Below are 23192 nucleotides of genomic sequence, written 5' to 3'. Positions count from 1 at the left end.
GTGCGAAACGATGCTGGCGGGGAGAGCCCTAGGGCAAACACCGTTGTTGACCGTGGAGTTCTTGATCGCCCATTGTTGACATGGCAAGCGCGTCGGTCCTCCGATGCAAAAGGCGCGTGGGATGAAAATGTGTGGGCTTTGAACTAGGATTTCGGACGGGTCCCACCACCACCACCTTCATCGATTTCTGCAGTGGCGGTAACTTTGAAAAAGCGGGGAAATACAAAACAATGTGTCAGCCGCTCACTGGACAAATTTCCACATGCGAAACTGGCGTGCCACCTTGCGATCATCACCCGTGCGAACGCGCATTCTATATTCCCCTCTCAACGGCTATGATATCATGCGCCGTGAGTGAACCCAACATCATTCCCCGTTTATTCTCTCGGTCACGCCTGGCTTCCAACTGAAGCCTCCAAACCCAAATCAGTTGTTTCTTGGCATTCATTCACATTCATGTCAAAGTGGTGTAATGTTGCTGAAGGATGATGGACCACAGCCAGGATTCATCATATTTTTCGGCCCGCCGAAAGTGGAACCCAATTCTCCAGCAGCCCGATTCGTTTAACCTGAAATTCTTATTATTTATACTCTGGATATGGGTCTTCACAATGTTGCCTTTGCTTCTCTTTTCCACTCCTTTTCTGGGGTTCCTGCATTTTATACTTGGCCTTTCATGGCAATCATCAAGTTGGGACACAGCAACTCTGTGGAGTCCTTTTTGGAATAGACAAATGCCTTGGTGACCTTAAACCACCGAATTATTCCAGGCTTAAATAATGGTTTCAACTTGCTGTTTCCATGGACTGTTTTTCTCACCCAACGTTTGTGAGGCTCCGATTCCATTTACTTTGAGAATTTTCTGACACTGCTATCAGCCAACAAGCTATTTTCCAAATCCTATCTCCCACTCTGACATCTTTATGGCTACTTTATTTTTCCTTTCCTCTTTTTTTTCTTCCATTACCTTAAGGGCAGTTCCATGATTCATGCGGTTAAAAAGCGATGGTCACCGGGTGAGCTGTGTGAGCCAGACTCTAGGTTTAGGCTCTTGCTGTGATATCAAAATAGCTTCACCTCCTCGAATTCCAAATGATTCCCACTATTTTTCTCGTGAGTCTGAACACTGCTACCTGATATATTCATACTGAATTCCAGACGATTCCCATCATTTCGGGCTGTCATTACGTATGGCCATCTCACGTTGAGGATCCATGGCTGTTGCAATATGTAGGACTCAAAAACACTCAAAAACTTTGTTTCTAGCTTACCCCTACATTGTCTGGTTGTCTTCTGGTGCTGAAAACATGCATCTTGTGCTTACCCCTATATACACTGGTTAGAATTCAGGTTTTAGGTCAATTCTCGTAAGCAATACTCTTACAATCACTTTGGCTACCTGAATGAGAGTACTACTGGCAGTTGGTAAAAACAGAGCCGTAATAGTACGGCAGTTGGTAAAATACCCTGAAGATGGTTTCTTTAAAAATTGGACGTGGAGTCGCTGATGCTAGAAATAATTGAGGTAGCAATTACTAAATGGAAAGGAGACCAGAGTAATTCCCAACTCTGAGTGCTTAGAATTTCATAAACTTCAAAATCCCTGCCTTAAAACTTGAGACTTCTGTTGTCTGCAAGTGTGAATTTGAGAGAAAATCCTCAAATTTCAATCGCTTGTACTCATCGATCTACCATCATGAATCTCCATCTTCTGAAAATCCTAGCTTTGGTGGTAGAGGAGTAAAAGGGAGAGTATATTTCAAAGTCATCTCTTGACGAACGAGTGTTTGAATATATGCTATATTATACTCTCCTTGTTTTCCTACAATTATAGTGTTGTTAAGGAAGAGTTGTGGTGTTGATCTTCACTTACATTTTTGTATAAACATTGGATTATATACATTGTTGGGACTCTGACTTGATTGCACATTAGAAAAGATTGCTTGTATATCATAAGGGAAGTCAGTTCTGGTTAATCTCCGAAATGAAATAAAATAAGCATTTCAAAGTTTAGAGGATGTTTCATTTAATTTTTGAAAAGTGCAAATTTGGTTCTCCCTGCAGGATAATATAAAACTAAAAACACTTATTGATTTTAAAAAATATTTCTAATCTTTTTAACAATTAGAAAATTTTTATTATTAAAAATTTTAAAATGTTTTCTAAAATTATTATCAAATACACTCTAAGAACCCTCTTGATAGAGATTTTATGAAACATTTTCAACTTTTCTGATACTTTAAAATTTTTATTATTTAAGTGTTAAAAAAAATAAAAATGTTTTCAAAATTCAATATTAAACACACTTTAAGTATGTGTTTGATAGTAGTTTCACTCAAAGTTTTTTTAATGAAATTATTTTTTCTAAAAGTATTTTTAAAAGAATCGTCTATCAAATGTTTTTCCAAAAAAACATTATAAGTGTTTTTTAAACATTATAATTGATTTTTTAGGTTTTCAAAAATGTTTTTAAAATTTTGCTCAACACCCTATTTTTGCTTAAAAATACTTTTTAAATTAAAAATATTTCCTAAAATCACTATTAAATGTATTCTAATTCTATTAGCAAATTATGAACATTTAGATAAGTTCAAAATAGGGGTTAATTATCATTTTTTCATCACCGAGGCTAATGGTTCAGATTTGCATATGACACTATGGTATTCTGTTGTTTGGGATGGAAAACAAGAAGTAAATTGTAGCCTATCTAGATAGAAACAATGTTACAATGTTGGGAATATCCATGTTCTGTAATTAACAGGGCAATACTAGATGTTTTGGTTTTGCAGGTGAAGAAAGATCTTTAGTACAATACCTGCATAACACATTGAGATGTTCATCATTAAGGTGTAATTTTAAAAGATTTCTATGGGCATATGTTCTAAAAAATTTTGGCAGCTCATGCTTTATTGGATATTAAATTTTGGGTCGGTTGATTCACTTTGTTGGAAGCTGTGTGGTGAAGAAAGTCCATGGATTTAAAAGATGAGATCAATACATGGTTTAGATTGTGGCATTGGGTCTGAATTTTACTATTGTATGGTGTTTGTTTCATTTCGATAGTAGTTATACATATGCACACACATTTCCTCCAACAAAGATATGGTAGCAATGCTTCAAAATAATCACAAAAAATTGTTCAATTTTTTGAGCCTTGACCTAACATTTTTTTTTAATGTAATTTTTTCACCATGTTATATCGTTTACATGCATTACGAGAGTGGGTATCATCTTGAAATTTCATGATCGTACAATTGAATCATAAAAAAACTTAAGTTTAAGCAAAGCAAATAATTTGAATTTGGTCCATCAATGTAAATTTTATGTGCACTTGGTGTAAATTCTTTATATAGTGCTACTAAAAACCTCATAATGGAAGACCTTGCTTAAGGGAAACTCATAAATCATTGTTCTAATTGCTAAAATCATTTTACAATTTATATCATTTGTATGGTTTGATCTTTATGTTTGTACAGTTAACGTAAATTCATTATACAGTGGTATAGGATCCGTGAAACTCATAATCAAAGTCTACATAGGGGTGTGTTAACCATCTTCTAGGAAAGTGCACGATTATATAACATAAGATAAATTTTCATTACAAAGCTGACTCCTAACATTGGGTTATTGGGTTTTTAAAATTTTAATTTAAAAGTTGACAAATGTGCCTTAGATTAATGTGTGCTTTAGGTAGGTGTAAGAAAATGATTTTAAACTCTTTGGTTAAGGGAAATAAGAGAGGGAGTACTTCAAAATTGTTAGTATTATACCACAAATGATAGTCATGTATAGTTAGACAATAGGACTTTTACACTAAGTTTAAATTGCTTGTACAATTTTTCATATTTTATATAAGCTTAGTGGAAGTGTGCAAAGGGGTGTGTATTGAGAGAAACAAACAAAGTAAGATATTCAAAACAACAAAGGCTGCACTTCTACGATAATTGTACAAGTACATGCCCTCAAACTCCAGTCTCATAACAATATGTTCATATAAATGAAACAAAGAAGAATGTGTTAATTATAGGTTTATATATAAGACAATTTGATATAAGAATCAACTTATATTAGTACTTCAGTAACATCCATTATTAATCTAAAGACCAAGGTTACACACAAAAGCTTCAATCTTTAAGGTCCTACTCAATATGACCATCATTGCTACATATTTTGTAGTAACTTGCTACTTTCTTTTTTTACTTGTAAGGTGAAACCATGGTTAACAAATTTGTCATGCACTGAATAGACATTTGAAAATTTTAAGTACAAAGTTTCACTATTACAATAGCATTCTATTGTATTACGATGCTACGAAAATGGTCTTCCATGTTAATAAAAATTTAAAAAGAACTTCTCAATTATGTATTTCATCTCCCCATAGTAGTGATGGTTTTACCATCTTACTAGTGTATGTCATAGTTAGGTTAAAACCAAACGTTAACCAAGTCATATTAACAGATGAAACATGCATTTGCAACATATATGACCTTAAGTTAATATGTTAATTTACTTTATAAATTTACCCCTTTTTTTTAACTTTCAAACTCCAATTGATTGCTTTCAACTTATCATAGCTTCATCACATTTCATTAATAAATAAGCGTTATATCCAATGTCCTTATCAAGGTTATTAAGAAGGGAATGAAATAACCAAAACTTTACACGTAGAATCATAAATAACTAAAAATATCAATGAGATGCATATAATCAAAATTATCCATGCTTATGTCAAATACTAGTACTTGGAAATTATTTGCAATGGATAAACTTCAATGAAAAATTTCTCAACAAATAGCATAAACCCATTCATGTTCTTGCATTAAAACAAGTACTTAGATATATTAATGAATTTATTTCCCAAAAAGTTTAGGTTTCAATTTTGTATGGTGGAAATATGTGGGTTCACAATTGTATTTCATTGTCTCCTTATAACTCTTTATTTGTTATTATTTCTAAAATTATCATTTTGAAATATAGTAACAAATTATAAATGATTTTTTTAGTATCAGGGATTTAATTTGAAAAAAAAAAGGAACACATCTTAACAAAGTGAAAAAACGATATTCAATATCACCAACTAAGAATCATACATATATCATTATTATCTCATTTAAAATCATACATCATACCTATTAGAATAAAACTCTTAAAAATATAATATAATATAACAAATTTAAAATTCATTATTTATTTATAATAATGGGGCATGCTCGTAGTACTCTCACATGCCCTAAGTCATTCAATTCATGAGAATTTAATATTCTAAGGGATTTGTTTAAGGATTTACATTTCAAAATTTACTATTATTTTTCTTCACTTCCTCTCATCTCTCCGTGTGCTCCACCTTTCCTAAAATGACATCCCGCAATTGACATGACCAACTTCCTCTTATAAAAAAATTAAGTATAAATAAATATAATTCATTTAATAATTATTCAACTTTTCTTGACACAAAGATAACTTGTTTATTATATGGGTAATATGACATGATTTATGTAGCCTATTTCATAAATATGTTGAATTAAGTTAAGTTAAATTATATTAAATTAATATAAAATCTAAGTATATTGTCTAAACTTGATGATGACCCTCTTAAAATTATAATTCATTTGATTTATTCAAAGCGTTAATTTTATATGAATTATAAACTAACATACTTTTAAAATAATTCTAAAAAGATGGTAAATTAATTTTATTTATTAATAATACAATATTATTAAAACCTATAATCATTCGAATAAGCATATCATACATAAGTTAAGGTTTTTAGCAAAGCTTTAAAATGAAAACTTGCTTAGTAAGCTATGATATTTTACGGTGACAAACACCTACTCCAATCAAAATGACAAATAGTAAGTTCCAATCGAAGAAGCGAACCCTCTTAGAGAAAGCCATTTGTGTGCTAGCCCCTCACTTGGTAAAGCTTGGAAGAAAGTTTCAACCAAAATATAATTCATTTAATAACGGATTAAGTAAATAGAGACATGCGGTCAACTCCAACCTAAATTCTGTATCAAGAATTACCACCACTTACATAAATCGAATACTAACGGACTAAAATTGTTTGAGTCTGACTAAAGCTTACTAAATCCAACCAGTCCTGCAAATTTGGTCCACGTGCTGAACTCAGAAGAAGTGGGTGGTTGTCTTGCTTTCCAATTCCGATGTTACCCATATTTAATTGAATAAGACGCAAGTAACGGTAGGGTTAGGAGTCAGGACAAGGTTTTCTTAATCTTTTCAACTTCATTCCTTATTAGATCGGCAAAACTTCAATCCCCCAATGGTCAGGTCATGTCTCACCCAGAACTTTGTTTGGTTCTAACCATTCAACCAGCCAAAGGGATGCTGCTCCTGCTCAACCACTGGCCAATATTAATATGAGTGATATTATTGATTTTTAGAGATCAGGAGATTTTATATTGGGAAATCCTTGAACTCATCCAAATTTTTTTTTAGGCACATGTACCATTTGACTTTTCAACAACCTCGGTGGCTGATGTATGCACTTACGTCACTGAGTACCTCACCTCGTAGTCCTTTTTGTTGTTTTTCCAAAACTACCCCTTCCTTTTTATCATTCTCCTAAACATCCTTCTTCTGATTTTGTTTTCTTCTGCACCGAACGGAGAACTCTCTGCGGTTCAAAAATTTTAGGTGAAGTCGCCCAAAAGAGAAACTTAATCCATAAGGCTTTTCAGCATTTGCCCACTTGTGGGGCTACTGATGTCTTTTCAGCATCTGCATCTTCCTAGTTTCCCTGAATGGAAACAGATTGAAGGAAGGACGAAGGTTAGAGGAAAGGTTCTCGCTGGGTCAAAGTCAAATAAATTGATTAAATAGAGTCAAATTACAATGGCATCCTTTTTAGAATGACCAGATTGCCCTTCCCCCTTTCTTCAATTCTTCGCCTGCCATTCTCGCCCTTCATGGGGCAATCTCCTTGACCGAATAATGCAAGCCCAAAACAAATTATATTTTTATTTTTAAAATAAGAAATAGATAATTACATGAAACATCTACCAAAATATGTCTATTCGATGTTAATGGAGTTTCCTTGGAGTCGAAAATGTGAAGGATGGTGGCATTTTCAGAATTATGTGAAGAGTAGAGGGCATTTTAGGTACAAGGATGTAGCCGCCTTCCCTTAAAAGGCCCTCTGGCGTTTTCTTGGGTTTTCGCCTCTCGTTCCAAACATTTGCTCAGCCTCGCTTTCTCCGCGGGGAGCTTGGGAACTAACCCTAGCTTTTCCATCTCCTCTGGTATCTTCTGATCTGCTCATCCGCTTCTTGATTTTCTCCTAGATTTTGCTTCCGATACCATTACGGCTCTTTGTTTAGGTTTCAATTCGACCATTTAGTTTCCGATTTACTGATTGGTGAGCGAGAAATGGTACTTCTTGGATTGTAGGGTTTCTTATATCTGAATCGCCGGTCACCGTAACCACTCTGTACCAGATCTTTATCTTGTTAATCAGGATTGCAAATATGGCGATTAAACTCACCGTCACCTATTCCGGCTATGTTGCTCAAAACCTAGCGTCATCGGCCGGAATTAGGGTTGGCAATTGTCGTTCTATTCATGAATGCTGGGTCCGATCTCGGTTCTTCTGCCCCAGTCAAAAGCCTGAGGTTGATTCTCCTGTTCCGTCAAGGGCTTACCAGGCTGATTATCGGAGGCCTAAGGCGAATTGTTGGGCCAAGGTATCGACGTCGGCCTATAGCACTCTCGCTGGGGAAGTTTTTGGTGATAGTTGTAGAAACCCTCTAATCGTGGGTTTGATTTCGCTGATGAAGTCTTCGACTGGCGTTTCTGAATCTAGTGTGGGGGTTTTTGGGGTTTCGCCCTTAAAAGCCACTTCGATCCTTCCGTTTTTGCCAGGATCGAAGTGGCTTCCCTGTAATGAGCCGATTCAGGGTTCTGTTGGTGATGAAGTGGATAAGGGTGGAACACAATGTTGCGATGTCGAAGTTATTTCGAAGCCCCTTGATCGGAAGGCGCTGGAAAGGAGCAATTGGCTCTCCAAATTACTGAATTGCTGTTCAGAGGATGCCAGGGCTGTTTTTACGGCGGTGACTGTTAGTTTACTTTTTCGGTCGCCCTTGGCTGAACCAAGATCAATTCCGTCCTCGTCCATGTATCCTACTCTGGATGTGGGTGACCGCATATTAGCGGAGAAGGTAAAAAATCTTGTCTATTATTGTCTAATATTTTAATTCCAATATACATTACTATGTATTCCTTATATTTTGAGGAATAAGGAAGTAGGTAGAGTAGCTGTTGAAGTAAACATTTTTTAGCTTCTTCTGTATAATAAAGATTACTCAATTTTATTTTATTTTTAAATTATAATTTAGGAGGGTGAATTATTTGGTATGACGGGGGAAACTTGAAACCTATTTAGACAGAATCTTGTGCTGACTTCTGATCCCTATAGCTAAATGAAACTTTTGGACATGATGCAGCTTCATTTTCTTAAGATTGAAAATCAAAACCGTCTTGCACAAACCAGGATCCCAAACTATGCTGTTTTGCAAAATGTAATCAGAACCCAAATTTTTTATATGGAACTTGGGGAAAAAAAAACCAATTCTCAAGCACATGACATGAAGTTATCATGTGTCCTTTCAAGATTTTAGACAATCCTTACCCTTAACCCATGCCTTTTCCTTGAAAGGTGATTGTAGCCGTTTGGTGAGGTTGTTGTTTCTTATAGTGTTTCATTGTTTAAGATTACACACTTTGAATGGATGCAGACTTAAGAAACATGACTGTTGGAACTTATGGAAATAGCCGGCTGATTTTTTTTTGAAATATTTGGTTAAAAGGGATGAAATAATCCTCAAATTGTGAATCTAACCCTTCTCATGTTTTTCTTGAAAAGTACCCCATTTTTTTTATGTAAATTTCTTCTATCATTTCAAGTATTCACATGAAGGTAAAGAGATGATTATTTTTACAAGAAAATAATGAGGGCATTATTATCCACATGAGGTCAAAAAGGGTGGGAGGTCAAATTTCAAAAATTGGGTTTTCAAAAACCCTTTTAATCAAATAACCCTTTTTTTTCTCTCTGCTTTATTTCTCAGGTTTCATACGTCTTCAGAAATCCTGAAGTCTCAGATATAGTGATATTTAAGGTGCCTCCAATACTCCAGGTAGGATTTGGATATTATTCTAAAGTCCATGGTTGTGATAATAAGTATGTTAAAACTGGCAGGGGATGCTGAATTTTTATTATTTTGCTTTGTCCGCAGGAAATTGGTTATAGCGCTGGAGATGTATTCATAAAAAGAATTGTTGCAAAAGCTGGGGACTATGTTGAAGTAAGCTCTCATCCAAGTAATTCCTTTTTTTCTAGAAGAAAGAAAGAAAGTACCAAAAAAAAAAAAAAAAGATGACCCCTCTGTTCTGTATGTCACCTCTGATATCTTGTATCTGCCCTGGTTTTGGTGCATAGGTTTCTGAAGGGAAATTGATGGTAAATGGTGTTGCACAAGAGGAAGATTTCATTTTGGAGCCTCTTGCTTATGATATGGATCCAGTGGTAATATATCATTACTGCTTCTCAGTCATTTGATTTAACTGCATATTGGTGTTGATCTGTAATCATTTTCTTATGTGTCAAAAATATAGACCTTACTAATGGGTTGTGCTTCATTTGGCTTTCTTTTTTGCAGCTTGTGCCTGAAGGATATGTCTTTGTGTTGGGAGACAATCGTAATAACAGTTTTGACTCCCATAATTGGTAAATCTAAAACCCATATATACTGTCTGTTATTTATAGCATTTGGTTAATAAGAACCATTTCATCTGGTGTCTACTTTTTGATGCCTATCTGGTCAAATGCCCAGACCCGGTTGTATTGAGATCCATCCACTGGGAAAAATGGTTGAAGATCAACAAGTTTTTAGTGGATGTTGGTTTAATCTCCTATGCATGTTCTTGGAAGTAGTTGTCTTACATGTTACTATGGTTGCCTTGTTTCAGGGGTCCTCTTCCAATAAAAAACATTGTTGGTAGATCAGTTCTTCGGTATTGGCCCCCCTCCAAAGTATCGGACACTATTTATGAACCAGAAGCTCGGAAGACTGCTATGGCAATTTCTTGACCCATTTTATTCCTCTCTAAATGGATAAACTTGGTGCATGGGAATTATGATTTTATAAATTATTTTCTCACTCCCTCGGCAACTTGTGAATATTATTCTGCCCTTTTTTTTTATTTTTTTATTTTTGTAATGTTTTGTGCATGCTTATTTTTGGATGTTGTTCAAATGGATCATCATGTTCCATCCGTGTGTATCTTTATTGGTGGCCCAACTCAAGGCAAGTGATACATTCTTTGTGTACTGCCATGTTAAAACATTTTTCGACTGTGGATTGGGAAAAGAGGAGAAAAAAAAAGGGATAAGACATCGTGTCCTGTTTCCTGTAAATGTTTACTGTGTAATTTTGCATAATGTCCCTGGAATCTGGCTGGGATGGGCAGATGCCGTTGAAGGTGTTTGTTGAACCTATTGCTAGAATAAGATGACGCTGAGAGGCATGACCATGAGTTGATCGCCAAGCCCAGAGCTAAGGAACCAACTCCATTTCATGTATAAAGTTTTATGCTATTTACTAGCAATTTATACCTTTATTTTATCACAGAAATTGGTTTTTGTTTGTCAACGACGACAGGTGGATGATTAATTTAACTGTTCGGAGAGTGCTTGTATTTTAAAAGCTTCGAAATGTCGTTTAAGTAGTGCCAATAATTATTTCTCAGTTATTCTTGGGTCATTTTCTTTGTCTAGACTCTAGATCAGTTAAGATATACCATTTACCTTGTTTAGGACAATTAGTCATCGGCTTCTTTTGTGTCTAGGATGATATTGTTTCTAGGTGAAATATTTAAGCTATGCTACGTTTGGTTTTGGTTTTGAGAAGGTTTTAATAGAAGGGGAAAAAAAATTATTATGTTTGATTTATAACGGGAAAAATGAAAAAATAAATTATAATTGAAATTAATTAAAACATTTTATATTTTTAAACTAAATTTTTATATAGAGAAAGAAATGAGTATAAAAATAGCTTAAAGAAAAAAGATGGTTTTTAGATCTGTACTAAAGTTGTCTTCTTAGGTTAAATCTATAGTAAAATCATGGTTTTGGCTTTTCCATTGTAATTAAAGATAAAAATATTGATAATCACGAATACATCGGTTGTTCGATTTTTATAGATATATTGAATATATCATAGGTATTTTGATTGATATTTTGACATAAAATATCGATTAACCTAAAATTGATTAAAACTTATGAAAATGTAAAACAAAATTCTTATAAATGAAATTAGAAGTATAATAGGTATTTTAAAATTGTTTTATATATATATATATATATACACAAAAGTGTATATTAATAATTAAATTACATTAAATATTATTCAATAATAATATTGTGATATTTAATTATAATATATTTAATTTTAAAATATATTTAATATTAAAATTATGATATATGTAATTTAATTGTATTAAATGATAATAAATGTATAATTTTTTAATATTTAATTAATATATTAATGATATTAAAAACTTTTTACTACTTAATTAAATGAAATTTTTTTATTTAAATACAAAATAATTAAAATTAATTCATCATTTAAAATATTGTTTTAATATTTTGTGTATATGAAAACCTTTAATATATATACAGTGTATGATAATTAATAAAGGGTAAACTTGCCCAAGTGGATGTTGGCCTCCGAGCAGCAAAACAACTCATTTTTGAGGTTTGACTCAATCAAGGCTCCGCTATTTCGGTTGACCATATCGTTTGCACAGATATTTCATTGAAATATTGTGATATTTTAATAAGTGATTGTAATAAATCTTAAAAAAATAATAAAAAATAGCTTGGGTGGGAAAAAAGGAGGTTCATTTTGAGAGGGCCACTTTTATCCCAAACTTCGATTTTAAGAATTGTCGACTTCTTGGATGCAAAATTTGTTTGTATTTTCTTCTTTCTTGGCCTTGTCATGTTTTATGATTGTCATTTGGTGGAAGGGAATCTTCCGATTTACTTTTCCTGAATGGTAGGTATCCAAAGCTTGATAATAGGAATTTTGGGCAGTGCCAAACTCAAACTCTGATACGTAATCGTGGTTGCCTTAAGGGAGCTACCATGGAAATGGTGATGTTTTCGGTGGAAAGCCTGATGATGATGGTGTTGGCCGATAATTTTTATGACAAGGAGATGAAACTCATGCAGCAAACTGAGAATGGAGGAGGTTTGGTGGGTCTTGCCATGGACGATGGAAACAGCGTGGTGATTTCAGTGAGGTATAGAATGGATGGACTGGAGTGATTTGTTGGTCTTGTTGGAGTTTCATCTTCCATTTGTTAACAGAGATGGGCTAGGAGGTGGCTGAAAGATGGGGTTTAGCTGTTGCCCCCTTTCATTTCAAGTTATACTTTTCCCTTTTTCAGCTTGGTCAACCATTTTCTCCAAATATCATGTTTCATGTGCCTCGGCTACACTGTTTTATAGGAATTATTATGCAAGGCAAATGCTGATTTGCTGATTGTTTACCGTTAACTGGATTCAAAGAACGATTCGTACCAAGAAGAGGAGTCCCTGCAGTGGACTCAAAAGCAAATAAGTGGCGTCAAGTAGTACAATATTAGAACAATTTATGGAAGATATCCCTGTCCCTGGACTCTCTTCATTCAAGCCTTTCCTTCATCATCACCAGCAGAGCTTCCTAGTTGTTTTACTTCCACCTTCTTGTACCTGTACCAAGATGCACATACCAAATACACCCAAAGTTCACCACACTTAGTCCTGCTAATAACCAATAGAAGTAGTTCAACTTGTCCCTGTTCAAATTATTACTTGCCAACCATCCACCGCTCACCCTGTTCACCACCTCTACCACAATTGTGCTGGTGAAGTATCCAAATGCCACCGAACACCATGCGATGGCCGTGCTCAGTGATTTCATACCCAATGAACTCTCTGCATAAAAAAACTCTAGCAGCCCCACCAATGTAAACATATCAGCCGCCCCAAAAATAGCATATTGGAAGCCTAGCCAAAATACACTTATTGGCAGAGGATCAGGTGAGTCCACCATATTGTGTTGAATGGCAACAGACTTGCGGCGGGTTTCCACTGCTCCTGCTACTGCCATGGAAATAGCTGACAAAACCAGCCCAATCGCAATTCGCTGGAGGTGTCGGATTCCAGTGGGAATTCCGGTGACCTTCCGAGCCAGCGGTACAAAAATGCGTTCATATATTGGGATAAGAATGAACATGAATAGCAGGGGAATTAGTGGGATTGAGGGTCCGGGCACCTGAAAACCCAGGAGATTTCTGTCCATGGTGGTGCTCTGTTGGACGGAGAAGGTTTGGAGCTGAGCCAAACATGTGTTCATGAAGAAAGTGCTCAGTATAATGGGGAGCATGCGTATCAGGATTTTTGTTTCTTCAACTTGAGTCACGGTACACATCCTCCAGGGTCTTGGAGTAATTGAAGGCGAGGTGCCGGATGCCGTGCTAACAATTGCTGCCCGGTCCAGGAATCTGGTGAAGTTGATGATCTATTAATGAGCAAAGCTTAAAACCAAGTCAAACTCTGAAGTCAATTTGAAGTCTAATACAGTACCTGAATTGATCAGTTCTTGCAAGAATCTCATTTTCCATGCCCACTTCTTTGTCATGAATCTCATGTAACTCTTCGGACTTCTCTGGTATTGGAAGGCCCCTGTTTCGGATGGCAGCCACAAATACCTGAATGTAAGACCCAAGAGAGGAAAACAAAAAATTACACCTTGAGAATCTCTCAAACCAGACTTCTCTGTAAGCTACCAAACTCCAATCATTACCTGTACGATACGGAGGATGGGGCTTCCCTTTGGTGCATTATGCCGGTAAACGGATTTGCCCATGCATAGGAAAATAATAGAAAATAGAACAGCCAGTGTGGAAACTCCAAACGCCAGATCCCACCCCTGGTTTGAGCTGATCCACACTACAAAAGTTACACCAAATATTGCCCCAACCGTGAGGCTAAACAAGAACCAGTTGAAGAAGGTGGAGATAAGGGGTGCCTCCTTAGGATCCTTCTCATCAAATTGATCAGCTCCTAATGCTGGCAAAGCTGCTTTAACTCCGCTAGTGCCCAATGCCACTAGATAGAGGCCAGTAAAAAGGATTGCAACTTGGCCACTGTCCGCAGCCTCACATTGATCCATTTTGTCCCGTGCAACATTCTTACATGGAAATGGTCTTAATTGGCTGAAGTGTGCTTGTACTGTTAAGAGGGCATATCCCTGAACCAAATGTGTACATTCAACTCAGAATTATCCTTTTTATAGATTCAAAAAAAGTACATTTCTATATCCTAATCGGACCAAACCCTAAACCAACACATTAGTCAATGGAACCAATTATGTTAGCCACTTCAGATTAGTGATAGCGTATGAGCGTTGGGCCGGTTGATCAAAGTTCAAAACTACCGGATTCCTTGAACACAACCTATGGTCAAACTTTATGCAAGGCCTTGCAAAACTTTTGGGCTTACAGTTGCTAATACTGGCATACCTCCCTTTTTGTGATGTAACTTATCTTCCTTACAATTTCCAGCTGTTATTTCACAAAATAAATATGAAATGATGTTGAAAATTTCATGAATGCAACCTTGACTAAAGACTAAAAAATTAACCAGACCCAACAAGCCAAAAGAGATTATCATAATTAAAGTTTCATGATAGGTTAGCTACCTGGTTGGTGTAGTGCTGGAATCATGGTTTTCTATATGTTAATGGTTGGATCATTATCAGGCACCAATCATTTCTTTAGTGATTGGAAAATGTAATGAGTCTTGTGGGCAGGTGGGGGAAAAAACAAAGAAAGATAAAGACTTTTTTCCATGTGTTTCAGTCAACTGAATGATGCCCTTCTTCACAAAAGTGGCTACTCTTAAGCCAAGAATTATCTCCAAGTACTCTGCTAATATTTCCTGTTTGACAAGGGCAACGAATTGAGAATTTGAAGATAAATTATGCTGTATACTGTAGTCATTATCTATACTACACCGTAAATTAAACAATTGCCAGAGTTTTGAGAGCTTCATCCTAACATTATGATCATTTTCAGACTTCTTAGTAATTAGCATCTTATCTTTCTGGGCAATCTCAGTATGGATTTTAACTTGAAAATTTTGAGAAAAGGTTCTTGTTCTCTTTAAAAGAGACATTGTTAGTCGAAGCTGAGGATGACCAACTGGACTACCAAAAACGAAGAAAAAGTTTCCAAAGTTCTATGCTTCGAAATGGTAATTGACTTACCACCAATTCTATGCATCCAAACAGGACACATGTCTTGAATCTGGACAAGTAGGTGTCACAAATAAATCCTCCGAGAAGTGTAAGTAGAAGTGAGGTTCCCATGAAGTTGGTAAGTGTGGTGGCGGATTTTGTTAGACTGAAGTTCATGTACCCATAAAAGTAAGTCACAAGGCTCACTGCGTTGGCGACGTATGCCATGTTCTCAAGTCCCTCCATAGCTGCATAAATCAACAGTCAAGAGACAACCCCAATTCATCAAATATTATATGACAGAAAATTCAAAGAGCTGGTCAGGAGCAGAAACTTGGCCTAGTGTAAGACACACATACCATATACAAAGATTGCAGCTCTAGTTCCTCCAGTCATTGCTTCCCGTCGAGGTCCGGTTTTAGCATCCCTACAGATGCCCTGGTCATTGTTCACAGAAAAAACTGATCAGCCAAGGCTTTCAGTGATTAAGTTTGGAGAGAAGAAACAAAAGATTAAATGTATGAGAGAGCTTAGAGAAAATCTGGTGGGATCTTGAATAAACTGAAGATAGGTGGCTATCATATGGCAAAATACTAATGAATAAGGCCACCTATTCTGAGTACTCTTCAAGCCACCTGATTTTCAGTCAAGAGGACAAGAGGGGTCACCATTCTGTGTTGAGAGCTTTCTCCTGTCACCCAAAAGGCCAAACCAATTTTGCCTTCTGTTTTTTTCTTCTCGCTTAGTTGAAGTTAGTGTTTAACCTGGTAAACCCGCTGGCTTTATATACAGATAATGTAGTCTTTCTCAACGCGCGGACAAGGAAAACAGAAAGGAATCAAATGGCATCTATATTCTATGGTGGGTTCCCTTTGTTTCGTATGGAACCTCCTTCTGACACACACATGATGCGATGGCCGCACAGCCAATGGGTGTAACTTGACTTTATTAGCTGACTTAGTTGCTGTATGTTAATTAAGGGGCGCAGAGTCGGAAAATGTCGGTTGCCACATTACAGAATGATTGGTTTGTTAAGGTATACAAGTAATCTTCTGATTTAAGTAAATATTGTTTGAGCTGTGATTCATGAAGCACATGAACTGGCATAAACAAAACCCGATAAAAAAGATCCATGATTTTGGAAACTTCATCTGCAAACCAGCCATATAAAGTGGAGTCCCAATTCTTTATCAGCCTCAGCCTTATCACAATCATCTCTTAGAGACGTTAATTAGGATCACAAAATAATGGCAAGAGTTCTGAATTTGCGGGACTAGGATGGCATTTCATAATTCCTAAGCTACTAATCTCAACCTCCTAATTTGAGATGCCTCAAGGTCATCTGTTTTTTAAATAGTCATATAAGGTCAGCTCTAGACCAGATCGGGATTACCATTTGATTGAGATTGTTGGGCTGTAAAGGCGTGCTTCCGGGAGATTTGCAACATTTTCACGTTCTTGGGGATCCAATTTCAGCCCATCACGTCCAACATATGAAATAATCAAGCACATATACCAGTGAATCATCATGTTTGATATCTTACAGGTTTAACCCAGAAGGAATCTGTGGATGCTTTAACAACCAACATCAATCAGTGGTATGACCAACTCCCATGACGCCCTGCATTCGTTGGCAATTGCATGCCTATCATGCCTCAGCCAAAAACTCAAAATTAATAAACATCATTCTAATCATTAGATGATAGTCTTATTACTTGATCAAACAGTACTAGTGGTGCAGGCCACAAATATTGGGTGAAATAATATTTCTAAGACCGGTAGAACCAGGGGCAGAAGTGAGGGAGCTAGGTGGATAGCTGCTTTCATTACAGTGGAAGACGTCAGTATCTTTTAACATTGATAAAATACTCTGAAGGGGCAAGTGACTATAGAAACAGTACTATGAAAATGGAGTTTCTGTCATATTGCCCTTGTCCTAGAGTGTGGGTTTGAAATCAGACGTAAACCAGCTTAGGGACATTATTAAACAACATGAAAATGGCAGGATTTGATTCTGCTTTGTCATTATCCCTCTGGAACTTAGCTTATAGAATCCAACTGTAACATGCCCATTCATGGGAAGTGCAATTGGACATTTACGTCCTTTGCCACAGCAGACTCCATGGTCTTAGATATGAATTTCAGAGTCTCTTCTTTTCCAAAATTTTCAAAATGCTGAAAAATGTGATTGTAACACTTCACAACATATTTGAGTTAAAGCACTAGGATTGAAGTTTTGTGTTTTGAGTTTGAAATTAGGGTAGTATACTGATTTTATGAAAATAATCATTGAACCATTACTTAACATTATGTGTGTGCTATAGACGCCTAGAAGTGATCATGCGGACAAAAGCCTATAAAATATGGGGAAACAGTTTGGATGCTCAAACGTACATTTCAAACATCTTAGGGTTTTAGTATAAAATTTCCCCAATTTTATTAAAAAAATTATTTTCTCAATGTAGTACGACTAAAAAACTTAGGTTTGCGTATGAAAACAAGATTGAAAAACTTGTTTAAGATCAAGAGATCAAAAAGAAAGCTATGAAAATCAAGAAAGAAAGTCATTGTTATATCATAGTTCTTAAACTTCATAATTAAGGTTTTAACAAAGAAATGTTTAAAATTCTTTGGGAGAGAAAATGTGGAGATTAGGAATTCGTTTGACGGTGATTTTAAGAAGTATTTTTTATGTAAAAAATGTCTTTGAAAAAAGATTAGGTATATGACAAATTTTAGGAAATACTTTTAAAATTTTGAAAAATTACTTGTGATGTAGGAAAATCATTATAGTGTTCTATGGGGAAACACTTGGACAGTATTTGTTCCCGAAAAGTTTGAGGAAAATAAAATAGAGAGGAAAAGTAGATAGAAAGAAAAAATAAAAAATAACAATAAAAAATATATTCAAAGTTAATAAATTATTTTTATATACTACATATTTTTATATATATATTTAAATCTTCTACATAAAAATTAAATAATTTAAAAATATATAAATTTCTTAATAAATTTTATTATATTTGACTTTATTCACATTTTTTCATAGTAAAACCAAACATAAAAAAAATATATATATTTTCTTTAACATTTTTTTTCTTTCCCTGCTACTTTCTAAGAACCAAATGTAGTCTTAAACCATGTTTGGTTCCTAAAAAATACTAAGGAAAAAAATGTTAAAAAAATGGTTTTCTCATGTTTGGTTTCCATATGGAAAATATGAAAAAGAAAAAATCAAATATAATAATGATTAGTCAGAAATTTATATATTTTAAAATTATTTAATCTTTATGTAATTGAGAAAAATAAGTGACATGTATTTGAAGAAGCATATAAAAATAATTTATTGATTATAAATTTATTTTTTTTATTTTTCTTCACTTTTTTTTCTTCTATTTTTTCTCTCTATTTTCTTTCTTTCACTTTTTCTGTCAAAATCAAACATTGTCTTATAGTGCATTTGATAGTGATTTTAAGAAATATTTTTAGTTTTTGTAATATTTAAAAAATAAAAATTTTCAAGTATTAAAAAGGTGAAAAATGCTTCAAAGAATCCTTAAAATCATTACCAATCGGACTCTTAATAGATGATTGTCCTAAAAGCATTTCAAGTAAAAATATTGCAAAACACATTCTAAAAATTCAAGTTAGGGCACCTTAATATGATTTTGAAGTGTTTGCTCCATCACAAATGTGAAGACAATGTGTAGATATTGATTTATAAAAATCGATAATAGCTTCTACACTAGATAAAACTGTGTATTATTATTTTATATTTAGTAGGTTGTTGTTGTGATTTATAGAATTGTGGTTTTGTTGTGGTAGAAGTTTAGACGGTCTTTGTAAGTGATTTTCTATATATATATATATATATTTATTGGATCTAAGTGATTTTCTAGGTATATTTGGTGTTTGTGCATAATTGAGCTTATTTTAGATTATCAAGACTTGTATAAATTTTCATAGAAATAATCTAAATGTAATTAAATCCAAATAATTCAAATATGATTATTGATTTAATTTAATTAAAGAGATCTAAAAGTTATTCATTTAAGATGTTTTATTGAGACTTAAAAATTGTAGGCAATACTTATTGATCACCACACCATCGTGAATAAAAAATAAAGAGTTGCATAAAATAAAGCAAAAGTTTTGAAATTTACTGAAAACCAAGACTTAAAAAAAGAAAAATCGGAGGCCTGAAATGTTAATATAAAAAATTGGAGACTAGAAATGGTGATAAAGGCTATGAATTTGAAAAGAAAAGGGGATGAAAGGGGGTATTGGTAGGTTCACTTTAGAAGACCCTCCCAAGATTGGGAAGTAAAGGAGGTGACTTGCTTTTTGGGTTCTCTTGACCTATTAAAAGTGTAAGAATGTGATGACACTTTATGTTGGAAAGAAGATAAGAGAGGATTACGTAGTGTCAAGTCTTATTATTATTCTCTAAATGGGGAGAATAATTTTGTTTTTTCGGGGAATGAGGTTTGAGGATCTCATACTCCTCTTAGAACTTGTTTTTTTTTTTTTTTTTGCTTGGGAAGCTATTTAGGGGAGGATCCTAACTATAGACACCTTAATGAAGAGGGAATGACAAATGGTCAATAAATGTAATCTTTGTAAAGAGAGTGAAGAATCAACCGATCACATTTTGATTCATTGCGCCAAGATAAGAGAGCTTTGGATCTTTTTATTAGTCTTCTTTGAAGTGATTTGGGTATTTCTAGATTCAATAAAAAATCTCCTCATTCAATGGAAAGTTAAGGGGTTTCAAAAGAAGAATATAGTGGTTTGGTGCTTGACTCCCATTTGCTTATTTTGGTGTATTTGGAAAGAGTGTAATCGAAGAATCTTTAAAGATGAAAAACTCTCCGATTAGGGTTTAAAGGATCTCTTCTTTCAAACTCTTTTTAAGTGGACGAGAGTTTCTTTGAAGTTAGGTTCCCTTTTATGTTGATTTTTCTAAATACTATTTGTTGTTATTAACTTTGTTTTGTTTTGTTTGTACGATGTTTTTTTTTTTTTATTTTTTGAGGTATATTTAGCTTGTTCATGTGTGTACAACCTGTATATGTAGGTTGCGTACCCTCCTTTTTAAGTACTTTTTATTGCATGTTCTTGTTGTCTAAAAAAACAAAAAAAAAAGCTATGAATTTGTGGGACTAGAATGATAATTCCTCAATCAAAAACAAATGATGACATCTTCTAAAGCTGCTGGCGTCAACCTCCTAAATAATTGGAGAATTTTTAAATAAAATTACAAAGTCAGCTCAAGACCGTATCGGGCTCACCAGTTTATTCACAGTGATGGGCTGTAAAGGCATGCTTCCATGAACTTTGCCACATTTCCACGATCCCCTGGAATCACCCCATCACGTCCAATATAATATATGAAACAATAATAATAATCAATCACATATTCCACTGAATCATGTTTCCATGTCTTACAAGCTCGCTCAAGGCTCAAAAGGAATCTGTGGATGCTCTAACCACCGACATTATTTAGTCAGTGGTATGACCTGATGACCCACTTCCCATGACTCATGCATTCATTGCTCTATTTCATGCCCATCATCACTCACAAACTCCCCCATCCCCCACACCCCTCTACCAATGTATAAATCAATGACATACAAAGACCAGTGTATGCGTACTCACATTTGAAAAAGTTGTTCGACTTCTTTGTTCTATGCATTGAACAAGAACCAAAGAAGTTCAGGATTACGTAAATGTTGGAATTATTGCATTCTTTATGATGATATGAAGTTAATCTTCATATTCTAATGCTTCTTGACCAAAATGTATTTATATTTCTCATATTATATATTTCATGTACATGAGAAGATTAAAAGTATAAAGTAATGAAAAAATATAAAGTATTATGGCCAAAGTCATGAATATATTAAATTGTATACTAGGTACAATGATCAAAGTCATTTACTTACATTAAAGTTTCATATACCATGAATATTATATGGAATTGGAAAATGTGGATATATATATTTTAGTAGGAAGTGTTCATTTGTAACTTCTGATGGAAGGCCACTTCATATGATATAAAAGAAATTCATTTTTATAAATAGTTTCTAAGCAATTTTGTTAAAACCATTTACTAATAGTCCGCGCATGAATGGAAATTGACTTGATTTATGTAAATGAGATGCTAATAATTTAGATAGTACTTTTGGAAAGAAGTTGCATAAGAATAGGTTGTTTATAGCTTTAAACCTTCCTTAATGAAATATAATCAGGTTTACTAGCTAATCATTGACTATGAGGTCTTGAATTGTTCAACTTTTTATATAAACCAAAATAATAGTATTTGTACAATTCCCTCTTGGATATTGTTGATTCTTATGATTGTGCTTACTTTGGCCTTGAACAACTCTTAATATTCATGAGTGTTCTAAAGAATTTAAGTTTTAAAAATTCTCACAAAAACAACTCTATTGCACACTCATGTACTCATGTAGGTGATTCCTATTAAGAGTATCCTACCATACTTTGCTTGGTTTTTCAATCTATAGGATTCATTAAGACCAAAGTTCAACCTAGTTCATACTGCAAATAACACTATTTCGTCACAGGAATAGTTATGAGAAATTATCTCTCTAGTGTTTCTCTTAGTCATTCAAAACTTAGTTGAATCTAGATCTTGGGCTCTCCTGTTAACTGGGTTGGGTTACCATTATGAAGACATTTAGTTATAGACTTTAATGTAATTCTCCTTGATAAGCAGGTAACTTGATCACTTGACAAATTTTTAGTAAGTGGATCTACAAGGTTGCCTTTTAATTTGATATAGTCAATGAAAAATTTTCATTTGAAAAAAATTGTTTTATAGTACTAGTGTCTTGGACATATATGTCAAGATTTATTATTATATATGTAATTTTATACCCTTCTAATAGCTAATTGATTATCATAATGTATGCTTATTTTAGGCACAAGTTATTTTTAATCAACATGATATGCCTCTTGGAAATTCACCTCCTTTGTCTAATGCTATAAATTTAGATCACATGGTGGAGCTAATAACTCACATTTGTTTTAAGGACTTCCATGATATAAGTCCTCCCATTATGAATACAAAACAACTAATGGATTTGGTGTTCTTTCTATTTGATATCTAATTTACATCATTAAACCCCTTTAAGGTAAAAATCAGCTAGTATAGCTTAATACACTCATACTTTCTAGTATTTATAGGAGGATTTTGTATCCATCCCATAACTTATATGGAGTTACATCTCTTTCCAAGAGGTTGTAAAATTTTAATTATAGCTAAAATTTTGAAATTTTTTATTCAATACCATCTCTTTCACATGTATTTCTTGTAAAATGAATTGTAGCTCTTGAATTTCTCTCATGTCTATTTTAGAGCATATCTTTTTGAAGTCCTAAACTCTATCAACTATGAAAATTTTCAAGCTAGCATCCTCTATCTTATACTATTTCCTCAAAAACTTTCATAGTTTCTTTGTAATATTTATTAGATTATACACATTATCTAATATGTTATCCAAACCATTGAGAATGTAGTTTTTACACATGAAATCAGAACAATTTCAAGTTTCTACAATTGCCTATATTTGTGCATTACTTTTACCCTCATTTGAAATAGGGTATCCTTTTATACAACATTTTTTATTATCACATCTTAAAGTTCAATCCACTAAACTTCTCTAACTTTTTACCACTAGTAAGGTGTCATAATAATCAAACAATAAAAGGCAAACTCGTTTTAAGATTGTTGTTAAAAAATTAATAAAAAAAAACATATACATCAATAAATGTGTGAATAGATAAAGCAAATAGAAATAAGGATAATCGAAATTAAAGTTTGACTATATATTCTTGAAACAAATTTGCCCTGATCAGGTG

The 23192-nt window shown here is 34.1% G+C and overlaps 2 protein-coding genes across 2 annotated transcripts; one reads left to right on the top strand and one right to left on the bottom strand.

Moving 5' to 3' along the window:
• Nucleotides 1–7174: 7174 nt before the first annotated feature.
• LOC117907111 (thylakoidal processing peptidase 1, chloroplastic-like) lies at nucleotides 7175–10673 on the top strand. The gene is made up of 6 exons (XM_034820497.1): nucleotides 7175–8180; nucleotides 9090–9158; nucleotides 9258–9326; nucleotides 9461–9547; nucleotides 9681–9748; nucleotides 9991–10673. The coding sequence occupies exons 1-6, from the start codon at nucleotides 7488–7490 to the stop codon at nucleotides 10109–10111; spliced, it is 1107 nt and encodes a 368-aa protein (XP_034676388.1). The 5' UTR covers nucleotides 7175–7487; the 3' UTR covers nucleotides 10112–10673.
• A 1871-nt stretch (nucleotides 10674–12544) lies between these two features.
• Nucleotides 12545–16087, bottom strand: LOC117906204 (protein NRT1/ PTR FAMILY 4.5-like). Its single transcript, XM_034819180.1, has 6 exons — nucleotides 15977–16087; nucleotides 15668–15746; nucleotides 15339–15556; nucleotides 13875–14321; nucleotides 13655–13779; nucleotides 12545–13572 (listed from the first exon to the last, which is right to left on the bottom strand). Exons 1-6 carry the CDS (start codon nucleotides 15977–15979, stop codon nucleotides 12759–12761), a joined length of 1686 nt encoding a protein of 561 aa, XP_034675071.1. The 5' UTR covers nucleotides 15980–16087; the 3' UTR covers nucleotides 12545–12758.
• Nucleotides 16088–23192: the final 7105 nt, after the last annotated feature.

Source organism: Vitis riparia, chromosome 18 (assembly GCF_004353265.1).
Source record: "Vitis riparia cultivar Riparia Gloire de Montpellier isolate 1030 chromosome 18, EGFV_Vit.rip_1.0, whole genome shotgun sequence".
Taxonomy (NCBI): Eukaryota; Viridiplantae; Streptophyta; class Magnoliopsida; order Vitales; family Vitaceae; genus Vitis; species Vitis riparia.
Note: the sequence above shows the minus strand (reverse complement) of the source record. Positions and strands in the feature narration are given on the sequence as shown.

What these genes read in the sequence shown, in the direction of transcription:
- LOC117906204 (XM_034819180.1), bottom strand. An exon ending in AGCTGCAATCTTTGTATATG is followed by an intron (nt 15,557 to 15,667) that starts GTATGTGTGTCT and finishes TGATTTATGCAG; the next exon opens with CTATGGAGGGACTTGAGAAC. An exon ending in TTGGATGCATAGAATTGGTG is followed by an intron (nt 14,322 to 15,338) that starts GTAAGTCAATTA and finishes CATTTGGTTCAG; the next exon opens with GGATATGCCCTCTTAACAGT.
- LOC117907111 (XM_034820497.1), top strand. Translation starts at nt 7,488, where the DNA reads ATGGCGATTAAACTCACCGTCACCTATTCCGGCTATGTTGCTCAAAAC. An exon ending in AGGTGCCTCCAATACTCCAG is followed by an intron (nt 9,159 to 9,257) that starts GTAGGATTTGGA and finishes CTTTGTCCGCAG; the next exon opens with GAAATTGGTTATAGCGCTGG. An exon ending in AGTTTTGACTCCCATAATTG is followed by an intron (nt 9,749 to 9,990) that starts GTAAATCTAAAA and finishes GCCTTGTTTCAG; the next exon opens with GGGTCCTCTTCCAATAAAAA.